Here is a 12,774-nt window from a genome sequence, read left to right on the forward strand (position 1 = left end):
GAATATATTTAATGAATTGGCCTCAAATGCCTTCTGTGGTAGAGAATTCCACAGGTTCACTACTCTCTGGGTGAAGAAATTCCTCCTCATCTCTGTCCTAAATGGCTTACCCCTTATCCTTAGACTGTGACCCCTGGTTCTGGACTCCCCTACCATTGGGAACATCCTTCCTGCATCTAGTCTGTCTAGTCCTGTTAGAATTTTATAAGTTTCAATGAGATATGAATGCATAATGCGTGAATGTAAAATGTGAAGCTAGATACACCCATTAATTTTCTCATTTTTATGGTGCAGTTGACGATGAAGCAACCCTGGCCAATTTTTTTCTCCCCTGAGGCTTGTATTCCCTTGAATAAATATATTTTTTAAAGTATATATAATTTTTTTTTAATAAAAAAATCTTAAATGAAAAAAGGTTTGTATTCTCTTGAATATAGAAGATTAAGGGGTGATCTAATTGAGGTGTTTAAGATGATTGAAGGATTTAATAGGGTTCCTAGAGAGAAACGATTTCCTCTGGTGGGAGCGTGCAGGGCAAGGGGGCATATCCTTAACATTAGAGCTAGGCAGGTTCTGGGGTGATGTCCGGAAGCATTTTTTCACACAAAGGGTAGTGGAAATCTGGAACTCTCTGCCCCAATGTGCTGTTGAGACTAGGTCAATTGAAAATGTAAAAACTGAGATTGAGTTTTGTTATGTAAAGGGAATCAAGGTGGGCAAATGGAGTTGAGATACAAATGGTCTAAATATATGGTGGAGCAGGCTCGATGGGCTGAATGGCCTACTCCCGTTCCTATTTTCTTATGTCTTACAATACAACAGTGACTACACTTAAAAAGTATTTCACTGGCTGTAAAGCAGTTTAGAACGTCCTGAGGTTCTGAAAGGCGCTATATAAATGCAAGTCTTTCTTTTGTTTCTCTTCTTAAATTCTGGCCTGTGTCATACTGGGCAGTGCCTTTACCTACTAAGCCACTGTGGGGAGCTCTTTTCATTGTTAATTGTTTTTTATTCTTTCTGTTTTATACACAGCCGTCCCCGACGGATGAATGTTTCTTCCTGGAAACGCTAGAGGAGAACGGTTATAACACCTACAAGTCTAAGGAGTATGTGGAAAGGAACTGGTATGTTGCCATTCGAAAGAACGGAAATGCCAAACCAGGACCAAAAACAAATTTTGGACAGAAAGCAATTCTGTTTCTTCCCATGCAAGTTACAAGTGATTAAAAGCAGAAATGCAGCACTGAACAGCCACCTGATTGAAGCAACCTCTGAATGTACTGAAGTGGGACCCACGTGGGTTAAGCAATCGCTGGTCAATGTGGTCGCAGGGACTGGTGATAATGACAGGCAATGGAAGCGGGACCTGTCGTTTCTTTGTCCCCCCACCGCCCCCCCACCCCACCCCTCATTTTCGCCCCTGTTCTACCTTCCTGTCCTGAAAGCGCTGACTCTCCCTGGGGATGGGATGGGATGGGGTGGGGGGGGGGCTTGGCTCCAGGGGCCTTCTGGTACCTCACTGAAGTGGCCATCCTTCCTGCCTGAGCCTAGATAGTGAGTGATGGTCAAGGGCACCGGAGCCAAGCCAATCCTGGCCTCGCTGGACAGCATGTACAGCAGCTGGATGGAGATTGGGAGCGGGGCCCCGGGCTAATTTTCACAGTTGCAAGCCCGGGCCACTGAGGGAGGACAATTGCGTCTCCCCTCACTAAGCCAAATAGACAGAGAAGGAACCAAGAGCCTCTGGAAGTGTGCAGTTCATTAACATATCAGGCACATGGCTTCTCCACTGTGGGAGGGGGACCACTAGGGCCCTGTGTTGAGCAGCTGGGCCAGTCACTGATACTCTCTATAACTGACATTCGAGAGTAGAGTTTCTGAATCCTGGTCTGCAGTGAAGTACTAGGCTTACCTCGGGTTGCCAGCTCTGATTGGACACATTCCTGAAGGTTTCAACCCACGACCTCTCGGCTCCCCGCCGCCCCACCCAGTCAAACAGCCATTTCATTTTCTGAGCTCCAATGGTGGGCCGGATATTCCGATCCCTACGGGTGGGTACGCGCTGTGTACCCACCCATAGGGACATCGGAAATGTTGGTATCAGGCATGCACTGCGCATGCGCAGGAAACCGGCATCTCCGATCTGTCAAGAAAGCTCTTGACAGATCCTCCGGCTGCCCGGGAGAAGGGCCGCTGCGGGCGGATAGTTCCGCTTTTTGGAGACCCTCCGGCCGCAGAAAACACTTACAATTCTTACGCCTGGTAAAAGAAGGCCTGCTTTTAGCAGGGTAAGAGTTGAAAAAAGTTTAAAAAAAAATTCACTGATTTATCATTTAAAAATACTTTAAAGAAAGTTAAGTTTATTTTTAGCCCCGTTAAAAAACGTTAATAATTTTTTTCAAAAATTTAAAGTTTTGTTTAAAATAGTTAATTTATTGTACTTTCAAGTCATTTAAAAAATGTGATTTAAAAAAAAATTTATTTAAAGTTTTACTATGTTCTTTCATTGATCTCCATTCATATACAGTATTTGACAGGTCTTCCTGTCAAGTGTATGAAGGGAGATTCCCTTCTGTGATTGGCTCCCCATGGCCCTCGTGATCCCAGGGACGCTGCGAACCGACTGCGCCTCTGGGATACGTGGGCCCTGCGCACCGGCAGTTTGGAGAGGCCCAGCATCGGAGCTGTGCGCCTCCCGGGAGCCCTCAGGTCAGGGCGCAGATTTTTCCAGATCGCGGGAGGACTGCGATCGGAATATCTGGGCCTATAACTAATAAACAAAGGTGTTCGAAGAAAATGAAGAAAGTTTATTGTTAATGCCCCATATGATTTTTTGTTTCTCCCGGGTTTGCTCGCGGCGGTGAGTCATCTTTCATTCCTGGAGACTCCAGGACTATCCTGGAGATTCGACAACCCTCGGCCTGCTGGATTGGAAAAATAGAGGGAGCCCGCCCGCAGCTTTCTGATCCGCGACCGTGCTGGGCCAGATACCTCATTTTGAGTCAGGACTCAGAAAAACCTATCCTCATGTTTGTGTCTTAAGACATTATATATCAGCATTTGTCACCTCATTTCAGAAGTCACCTGCTTTAAGCACCCAGCCCCAAAGGCGACAGATTAATGATGTGAATTCAATTCACTGTGCTCTCTGTATACTGTAAGCATGGATTTATTCCTTAATTGTTTGGATGAGGTCAGTAAAAAAAAAAATGAATGAAATCCACAGGTAGTGTTTTCCTTTTTATAATCTTAGCATGCCTGAAATTATGTCATAAAGGAACACTTGTGATAAAGAGATCAGGACATCACAAATGCACAGTGACGTGAGTGGCGATATCACAGTGACGCTACATATTCTGCCTATTGACTGTGAGTGGAAATCAATTGTCACCAATCAAACCAGGGCCAATTTTGTTTCAAATGGCACCACTTGGTAATAACTAACCAGTGTCCTGCCCTGCAGTTTACCACACAGCTATTACATCAGCAGCACCACAAACCTTCCCCGTGGCCAGTACAGGGAATGCACAAACTGAGCTTGAGAGTAAATTGTTCCAACGTCGCAGATAATCCTTCAATCTCTACCTCTCTTTCTCTTTAGATTTTTTTTTAGTCTGTGATCCACTATCAACTCGCAACCTTTTAATATCCTCTGTTAGATTTTCTTCTCTATCAATCTTTCAGTTTCTTCTCTCGGTCTCTTTTGCTCTCTTTCTTTCACTCTGTTTCTCTCTCCACTTCTATTCTCATTCGCTTGCTTTTATCTTCTGGGGCATCAGCCTTGGCTCAGTTGGTAGTGCTCTCACCGAAGAGTTGTCGGTTCAAGCGCAAAATCTACGCTGGCAGTGCAGCACAGTGCGAGCGCTTCAGTGCAGCACCGTGCGAGCGTTTCAGTGCAGCACCGTGCGAGCGTTTCAGTGCAGCACGGTGCGAGCGTTTCAGTGCAGCACGGTGCGAGCGCTTCAGTGCAGCACGGTGCGAGCGTTTCAGTGCAGCACGGAGCGAGCGTTTCAGTGCAGCACGGAGCGAGCGATTCAGTGCAGCACGGTGCGAGCGCTTCAGTGCAGCACGGTGCGAGCGTTTCAGTGCAGCACGGTGCGAGCGTTTCAGTGCAGCACGGAGCGAGCGTTTCAGTGCAGCACGGTGCGAGCGTTTCAGTGCAGCACGGTGCGAGCGTTTCAGTGCAGCACGGAGCGAGCGTTTCAGTGCAGCACGGAGCGAGCGATTCAGTGCAGCACGGCGCGAGCGTTTCAGTGCAGCACGGCGCGAGCGTTTCAGTGCAGCACGGAGCGAGCGCTTCAGTGCAGCACGGAGCGAGCGCTTCAGTGCAGCACGGAGCGAGCGCTTCAGTGCAGCACGGAGCGAGCGTTTCAGTGCAGCACGGTGCGAGCGTTTCAGTGCAGCACGGTGCGAGTGCTTCAGTGCAGCACGGTGCGAGCGCTTCAGTGCAGGAAGGAGCGAGCGCTTCAGTGCAGCACGGTGCGAGCGCTTCAGTGCAGCACGGAGTGAGCGCTTCAGTGCAGTGCGAGCGCTTCAGTGCCGCACGGTGCGAGCGTTTCAGTGCAGCACAGTGTGAGCGCTTCAATGCAGCACGGAGCGAGCGCTTCAGTGCAGCACGGTACGAGCGCTTCAGTGCAGCACAGAGCGAGCGCTTCAATGCAGCACGGAGCGAGCGCTTCAGTGCAGCACGGTACGAGCGCTTCAGTGCAGCACAGAGCGAGCGCTTCAGTACAGGAAGGAGCGAGCGCTTCAGTCCAGCATGGAGCAAGTGCTTCAGTGCAGGAAGGAGCGAGCGCTTCAGTTCAGCACGGAGCGAGCGATTCAGTGCAGCAGGGTGCGAGCGTTGCAGTGCAGCACGGTACGAGCGCTTCAGTGCAGCACAGAGCGAGCGCTTCAGTACAGGAAGGAGCGAGCGCTTCAGTGCAGCACGGTGCGAGCGCTTCAGTGCAGCACGGAGTGAGCGCTTCATTGCAGTACGGAGCGAGCGCTTCAGTGCAGGAAGGAGCGAGCGCTTCAGTTCAGCACGGAGCGAGCGATTCAGTGCAGCAGGGTGCGAGCGTTGCAGTGCAGCACGGTGCGAGCGCTTCATTGCAGCACGGAGCGACCGCTTCAGTGCAGCACGGTGCGAGGGCTTCAGTGGAGCACGGAGCGAGCGCTTCAGTGCAGTACGGAGCGAGCGTTTCAGTGCAGCAAGGAGTGAGCGCTTCAGTGCAGTACAGAGCGAGCGTTTCAGTGCAGCACGGAGCGAGCGCTTCAGTGCTGCATGGAGCGAGCGCTTCTGTGCAGAACGGAGCGAGCGCTTCAGTGCAGTACGGTGCGAGCGTTTCAGTGCAGTACGGAGCGAGGGTTTCAGTGCAGCACGGAACGAGCGCTTCAATGCAGCACGGAGCGAGTGCTTCAGTGCAGGAAGGAGCGAGCGCTTCAGTGCAGCACGGTGCGAGTGCTTCAGTGCAGCATGGAGCGAACGTTTCAGTGCAGTATGGAGCGAGCGCTTCAGTGCAGGAAGGAGTGAGCGCTTCAGTCGAGCATGGAGCGAGCGCTTCAGTGCAGGAAGGAGCGAGCGCTTCATTGCAGCGCGGTGCGAGCGCTTCAGTGCAGCACGGAGCGAGCGTTTCAGTGCAGCACGGAGCGAGCTTTTCAGTGCAGCACGGTGCGAGCGCTTCAGTGCAGCACGGAGCGAGCGCTTCAGTGCAGCACGGTGCGAGCGCTTCAGTGCAGCACGGTGCGAGCGCTTCAGTGCAGCACGGTGCGAGCGCTTCAGTGCAGCACGGTGCGAGCGCTTCAGTGCAGCACGGAGCGAGCGTTTTAGTGCAGCACGGTGTGTGCGCTTCAGCGCAGTACAGAGCGAGCGTTTCAGTGCAGGAAGGAGCGAGCGCTTCAGTCCAGCATGGAGCAAGCGCTTCAGTGCAGGAAGCAGCGAGCGCTTCAGTGCAGCACGGAGCGAGCCCTTCAGTCCAGCACGGAGCGAGCGCTTCAGTGCAGTACAGAGCAAGCTCTTCAGTGCAGCACGGAGCGAGCGCTTCAATGCAGCACAGAGTGAGCGATTCAGTGCAGCACGGTGTTGGGTTTCATTGCAGCACGGTGGGAGCGCTTCAGTGCAGCACGGAGCGAGCGCTTCAGTGCAGCACGGAGCGAGCGCTTCAGTGCAGCACGGAGCGAGCGCTTCAGTGCAGCATGGAGCGAGCGCTTCAGTGCAGCACGGTGCGAGCGCTTCAGTGCAGCACGGTGCGAGCGTTGCAGTGCAGCACGCTGAGAGCGTTTCAGTGCAGCACGGAGCGAGCGTTTCAGTGCAGCACGGAGCGAGCGTTTCAGTGCAGCACGGAGCGAGCGTTTCAGTGCAGCACGGAGCGAGCGTTTCAGTGCAGCACGGTGCGAGCGCTTCAGTGCAGCACGGAGCGAGCGCTTCAGTGCAGGAAGGAGCGAGCGCTTCAATGCAGCACGGAGCGAGCGTTTCAGTGCAGCACGGAGCGAGCGTTTCAGTGCAGCACGGAGCGAGCGTTTCAGTGCAGCACGGAGCGAGCGTTTCAGTGCAGCACGGTGCGAGCGCTTCAGTGCAGCACGGAGCGAGCGCTTCAGTGCAGGAAGGAGCGAGCGCTTCAGTGCAGCACGGTGCGAGCGCTTCATTGCAGTACGGAGCGAGCGCTTCAGTGCAGGAAGGAGCGAGTGCTTCAGTGCAGCACAGTGCGAGTGCTTCAGTGCATTACGGAGCGAGCGCTTCAGTGAAGCACGGTGCGAGCGTTTCAGTGCAGCACGGTGCGAGCCCTTCAGTCCAGCACGGAGCGAGCGCTTCAGTGCAGTACAGAGCCAGCTCTTCAGTGCAGCACGGAGCGAGCGCTCCAGTGCAGCACGGTGCGAGCGCTTCAGTGCAGCACGGTGCGATGCGCTTCAGTGCAGCACGGTGCGAGCGCTTCAGTGCAGCACGGTGCGAGCGCTTCAGTGCAGCACGGTGCGAGCGCTTCAGTGCAGCACGGTGCGAGCGCCTCAGTGCAGCACGGTGCGAGCGCCTCAGTGCAGCACGGTGCGAGCGCCTCAGTGCAGCACGGTGCGAGCGCCTCAGTGCAGCACGGTGCGAGCGCCTCAGTGCAGCACGGTGCGAGCGCCTCAGTGCAGCACGGTGCGAGCGCCTCAGTGCAGCACGGTGCGAGCGCCTCAGTGCAGCACGGTGCGAGCGCCTCAGTGCCGCACGGTGCGAGCGCCTCAGTGCCGCACGGTGCGAGCGCCTCAGTGCCGCACGGTGCGAGCGCCTCAGTGCCGCACGGAGCGAGCGCCTCAGTGCCGCACGGAGCGAGCGCCTCAGTGCCGCACGGAGCGAGCGCCTCAGTGCCGCACGGAGCGAGCGCCTCAGTGCCGCACGGAGCGAGCGCCTCAGTGCCGCACGGAGCGAGCGCCTCAGTGCCGCACGGAGCGAGCGCCTCAGTGCCGCACGGAGCGAGCGCCTCAGTGCCGCACGGAGCGAGCGCCTCAGTGCCGCACGGAGCGAGCGCCTCAGTGCCGCACGGAGCGAGCGCCTCAGTGCCGCACGGAGCGAGCGCCTCAGTGCCGCACGGAGCGAGCGCCTCAGTGCCGCACGGAGCGAGCGCCTCAGTGCCGCACGGAGCGAGCGCCTCAGTGCCGCACGGAGCGAGCGCCTCAGTGCCGCACGGAGCGAGCGCCTCAGTGCCGCACGGAGCGAGCGCCTCAGTGCCGCACGGAGCGAGCGCCTCAGTGCCGCACGGAGCGAGCGCCTCAGTGCCGCACGGAGCGAGCGCCTCAGTGCCGCACGGTGCGAGCGCCTCAGTGCCGCACGGTGCGAGCGCCTCAGTGCCGCACGGTGCGAGCGCCTCAGTGCCGCACGGTGCGAGCGCCTCAGTGCCGCACGGTGCGAGCGCCTCAGTGCCGCACGGTGCGAGCGCCTCAGTGCCGCACGGTGCGAGCGCCTCAGTGCGGCACGGTGCGAGCGCCTCAGTGCCGCACGGTGCGAGCGCCTCAGTGCCGCACGGTGCGAGCGCCTCAGTGCCGCACGGTGCGAGCGCCTCAGTGCCGCACGGTGCGAGCGCCTCAGTGCCGCACGGTGCGAGCGCCTCAGTGCGGCACGGTGCGAGCGCCTCAGTGCCGCACGGTGCGAGCGCCTCAGTGCGGCACGGTGCGAGCGCCTCAGTGCCGCACGGTGCGAGCGCCTCAGTGCCGCACGGTGCGAGCGCCTCAGTGCGGCACGGTGCGAGCGCCTCAGTGCCGCACGGTGCGAGCGCCTCAGTGCCGCACGGTGCGAGCGCCTCAGTGCGGCACGGTGCGAGCGCCTCAGTGCGGCACGGTGCGAGCGCCTCAGTGCCGCACGGTGCGAGCGCCTCAGTGCCGCACGGTGCGAGCGCCTCAGTGCGGCACGGTGCGAGCGCCTCAGTGCCGCACGGTGCGAGCGCCTCAGTGCGGCACGGTGCGAGCGCCTCAGTGCGGCACGGTGCGAGCGCCTCAGTGCCGCACGGTGCGAGCGCCTCAGTGCGGCACGGTGCGAGCGCCTCAGTGCGGCACGGTGCGAGCGCCTCAGTGCCGCACGGTGCGAGCGCCTCAGTGCCGCACGGTGCGAGCGCCTCAGTGCGGCACGGTGCGAGCGCCTCAGTGCCGCACGGTGCGAGCGCCTCAGTGCGGCACGGTGCGAGCGCCTCAGTGCCGCACGGTGCGAGCGCCTCAGTGCCGCACGGTGAGAGCGCCTCAGTGCGGCACGGTGCGAGCGCCTCAGTGCGGCACGGTGAGAGCGCCTCAGTGCCGCACGGTGCGAGCGCCTCAGTGCGGCACGGTGCGAGCGCCTCAGTGCGGCACGGTGCGAGCGCCTCAGTGCCGCACGGTGCGAGCGCCTCAGTGCGGCACGGTGCGAGCGCCTCAGTGCGGCACGGTGCGAGCGCCTCAGTGCCGCACGGTGCGAGCGCCTCAGTGCCGCACGGTGCGAGCGCCTCAGTGCCGCACGGTGCGAGCGCCTCAGTGCCGCACGGTGCGAGCGCCTCAGTGCCGCACGGTGCGAGCGCCTCAGTGCCGCACGGTGCGAGCGCCTCAGTGCCGCACGGTGCGAGCGCCTCAGTGCCGCACGGTGCGAGCGCCTCAGTGCCGCACGGTGCGAGCGCCTCAGTGCCGCACGGTGCGAGCGCCTCAGTGCCGCACGGTGCGAGCGCCTCAGTGCAGCACGGTGCGAGCGCCTCAGTGCAGCACGGAGCGAGCGCCTCAGTGCAGCACGGAGCGAGCGCCTCAGTGCAGGACGGAGCGAGCGCTTCAGTGCAGGACGGAGCGAGCAATTCAGTGCAGCACGGAGCGAGCGCTTCATTGCAGCACGGAGCGAGCATTTCAGTGCAGCACGGAGCGAGCGCTTCAGTGCAGTATGGAAGGAGTGTGCACTGTTGGAATTTCTGTCTTTCCGATGAGACGATAAACATCCGCCCTTTCAAGTGGATATAAAAGATTCCATGACACTATTCGAAGGAGAGCTGGGGAGCTCGCCCTGACGTCCTGGCCAATATTTGTCCCTCAAGTAACATCACTGAAACAGGTGATCTGGTCATCATCACGTTACTGGTTGTGGGCCCTTGCTGTGCACAAACTGGGTGCCACGTTTCCCTACATTACAACAGTCACTACTGCACTTAATTGGTTGTAAAGCGCTTTGGGACGTCCTGAGGTCATGAAAGGCGCCATATAAATGTAAGTTCTTTCTGTTGTCTCCCTGCCACTGGTCATCGCACATTCTCGCTCTATTCCTTTTTATTGCTTTCCTTCTCTTATTATAACAATTAATTTTTCCCTTCTGCATCATGATCTAGGTCCTAACTACAGATCCCTGCTAATGGGACCAGATTTAAAATAACCAAGTAAACACTTGCATAACTAACTTAAGCGTTTGATCAGGAAAAGCACCTGTTGGAAAAGATCCTCCATGACCTTCTTGCTGGGAGGTGGTGCTACGGGCGCTGGATTCCCCTTCTGCTACTGCAGCCCGTATTCATGTGTGAACCCTGCATTGAGGGTCAGCAGGCTACTCAATCATAGAAACATTGACATAGAAAAAGGAGTAGGCCCGGATGTCCTTGTACGTCAGTCGGCCCTTCGAGCCTGCTCCGCCATTCAATATGATCATGGCTGATCCTCTATCTCAATACCATATTCCCGCTCTCTCCCCATACCCCTTGACGCCTTTTGTGTCTAGAAATCTATCTATCTCCTTCTTAAATATAATCAGTGACTTGGCCTCCACAGCCTTCTGTGGTAGAGAATTCCACAGGTTCACCACCCTCAGAGTGAAGAAATTTCTCCTCATCTCAGTCCTAAATGTCCTACCCTGTATCCTGAGACTGTGACCCCTCGTTCTAGACCCCCCAACCAGGGGAAACATCCTCCCTGCATCCAGTCTGTCAAGCCCTGTCAGAATTTTATACGTTTCAATGAGATCCCCCCTCATTCTTCTAAACTGTAGTGAATACAGGCCTAGGCGACCCAATCTCTCCTCATATGACAGTCCTGCCATCCCAGGAATCAGTCTGGTGAACCTTCGCTGCACTCCCTCTATGGCAAGTATATCCTTTCTTAGGTAAGGAGACCAAAACTGCACACAGTACTCCAGGTGTGGTCTCAACAAGGCCCTGTATAGCTGTAGTAAGACATCCTTGCTCCTGTACACAAATCCTCTTGAAATGAAGGCCAACATACCATTTGCCTTCCTAACTGCTTGCTGCACCTGCATGTTTGCTTTCAGTGACTGGTGTACAAGGACACCCAGGTCCCTTTGTACATCAATCTATCACCATTTAAATAATACTCTACCTTTCTGTTTTTCCTACCGAAGTGAATAACCACATTTATCCATGTTATACTGCATCTGCCATGTATTTGCCCACTCACTCAACTTGTCTAAATCGCCTTGAAGCCTCTTTGCATCCTCCTCACAACTTACAATCTCACCTAGTTTCATGTTGTCAGCAAACTTGGAAATATTACATTTGGTTCCCTCATTCAAGTCATTGATATATATTGTGAATAGCTGGGGCCCAAGCACTGATCCCTGCGGTACCCCACTAGTCACTGCCTGCCACCCCGTAAAAGACCCATTTATCCTACTCTCTGTTTCCTGTCTGTTAACCAATTTTCAATCCATGCCAGTATATTACCCCCAATCCCATGTGCTTTAATTTTGCCCACTAACCTCTTATGTGGGACTTTATCAAAGGCCTTCTGAAAATCCAAATACACCACATCCACTGGTTCTCCCTTATCTATTCTACCAGTTACATCCTCAAAAAACTCCAGTAGGTTTGTCAAACACGATTTCCCTTTCATAAATCAATGTTGACTTTGTCTAATCCCCTTGATATTTTCTCAGTGTCCTGTTATCACATCCTTTATAATAGACTATAGCATTTTCCTTACTACTGATGTTAGGCTAACCGGTCTGTAGTTCCCTGTTTTCTCTCTCCCTCCTTTTTTAAATAGTGGGGTTACATTTGCCACCTTCCAATCTGCAGGAACTGTTCCATAATCTATAGCGTTTTGGAAGGTGACAACCAATGCATCCACTATTTCCATGACTACCTCTTTTAGTACTCTGGGATGCAGATTATCAGGCCCTGGGGATTTATCGGCATTCAGTTCCATTAATTTCTCCAGCACTATTTTTTTACTAATACTAATTTCCTTTAATTCCTCTTTCTCACTAGACCCTTGGTTCCATAGCATTTCTGGGAAGTTATTTGTGTCCTCTTCCGTGAAGACTGAACCAAAGTATTTGTTTAATTGCTCTGCCATTTCCTTGTTCCCCATTATAAATTCTCCCATTTCTGACTGTAAGGGACCAACATTTGTTTTCACTAATCTTTTTCTTTTTACATACTTGTAGAAGCTTTTACAGTCCGCTTTTATGTTCCTTGCAAGTTTACTCTCATACTCTATTTTTCCCCTCTTAATCAATCTCTTGGTCCTTTTTTGCTGAATTCTAAACTGCTCCCAATCCTCAGGCTTGCTACTTTTTCTGGCAACTTTATATGACTCCTCTTTGGATCTAATACTATCCTTAATTTCTTTTGTTAGCCATGGTTGGGCTGCTTTTCCTTTTGTGTTTTTGCGCCAGAAAGGAATGTATAACTGTTGCAATTCATGCATTCATTCCTTAAATGTTAGCCATTGCCTATCCACCATCAAGCCTTTTAATAAAGCTCCCCAATCTATCATAGCCAACTCACTCCTCATACCTTCGTAGTTTCCTTTGTTTAGATTTAGGACCCTAGTTTCGGATTGAACTTCTTCACTTTCCATCTTAATGAAGAATTCCATCATGTTATGGTCACTCTTCCCTAAAGGACCCCGCACAACAAGATTATTAATTAACCCCTTCTTATTGCACAATACCCAATCTAGGATAGCCTGTTCCCTAGTTGGCTCCTCAACGTACTGGTCTAAAAAACCATCTCGTACACACTCCAGGAATTCATCCTCCACAGTATTATTGCTAATTTTGTTTGGTCAGTCTATATGTAGATTATAGTCACTCATGATTACTGTAGTACCCTTGTTAAATGCATCTCTAATGCATCTCCTGATGAAGGGTTTCGATCTGAAACGTTGACTCTATTTCTCTCTCCACGGATGTTGCCTGGCCTGCTGAGTTTTTCCAGCATTTTCTGTTGTTATTTCGGATTTCCAGCATTCGCAGTATTTTGCTATCGTCTCTAATGTTCTGTTTGATGCTGTCCCCTACATTACCACTACTGTTTGGAGGCCTACAGACAACTCCCACCAATGTTTTCTGCCCCTTGGTGCTTCTTA

At 54.0% G+C, this 12,774-nt stretch overlaps 1 protein-coding gene across 3 annotated transcripts in view; it reads left to right on the forward strand.

The window, feature by feature from the left end:
• Positions 1-3,219, forward strand: part of LOC147114178 (fibroblast growth factor 1-like) — an 89,088-nt gene extending 85,869 nt beyond the window's left edge. For all 3 annotated transcript variants that reach the window (XM_085995824.1, XM_085995825.1, XM_085995823.1), the window contains one exon: positions 1,033-3,219. In XM_085995824.1, the coding sequence (XP_085851950.1) occupies positions 1,033-1,227 (195 nt within the window). In that variant the 3' untranslated portion in view covers positions 1,228-3,219. The remainder of the gene's footprint in view (positions 1-1,032) is intronic.
• The last annotated feature ends 9,555 nt before the right edge of the window (positions 3,220-12,774 follow it).

This window comes from Somniosus microcephalus, chromosome 8 (assembly GCF_052327205.1).
Source record: "Somniosus microcephalus isolate GS21.2 chromosome 8, FLI_Smic_1.0, whole genome shotgun sequence".
In the NCBI taxonomy this organism is placed as follows: domain Eukaryota; kingdom Metazoa; phylum Chordata; class Chondrichthyes; order Squaliformes; family Somniosidae; genus Somniosus; species Somniosus microcephalus.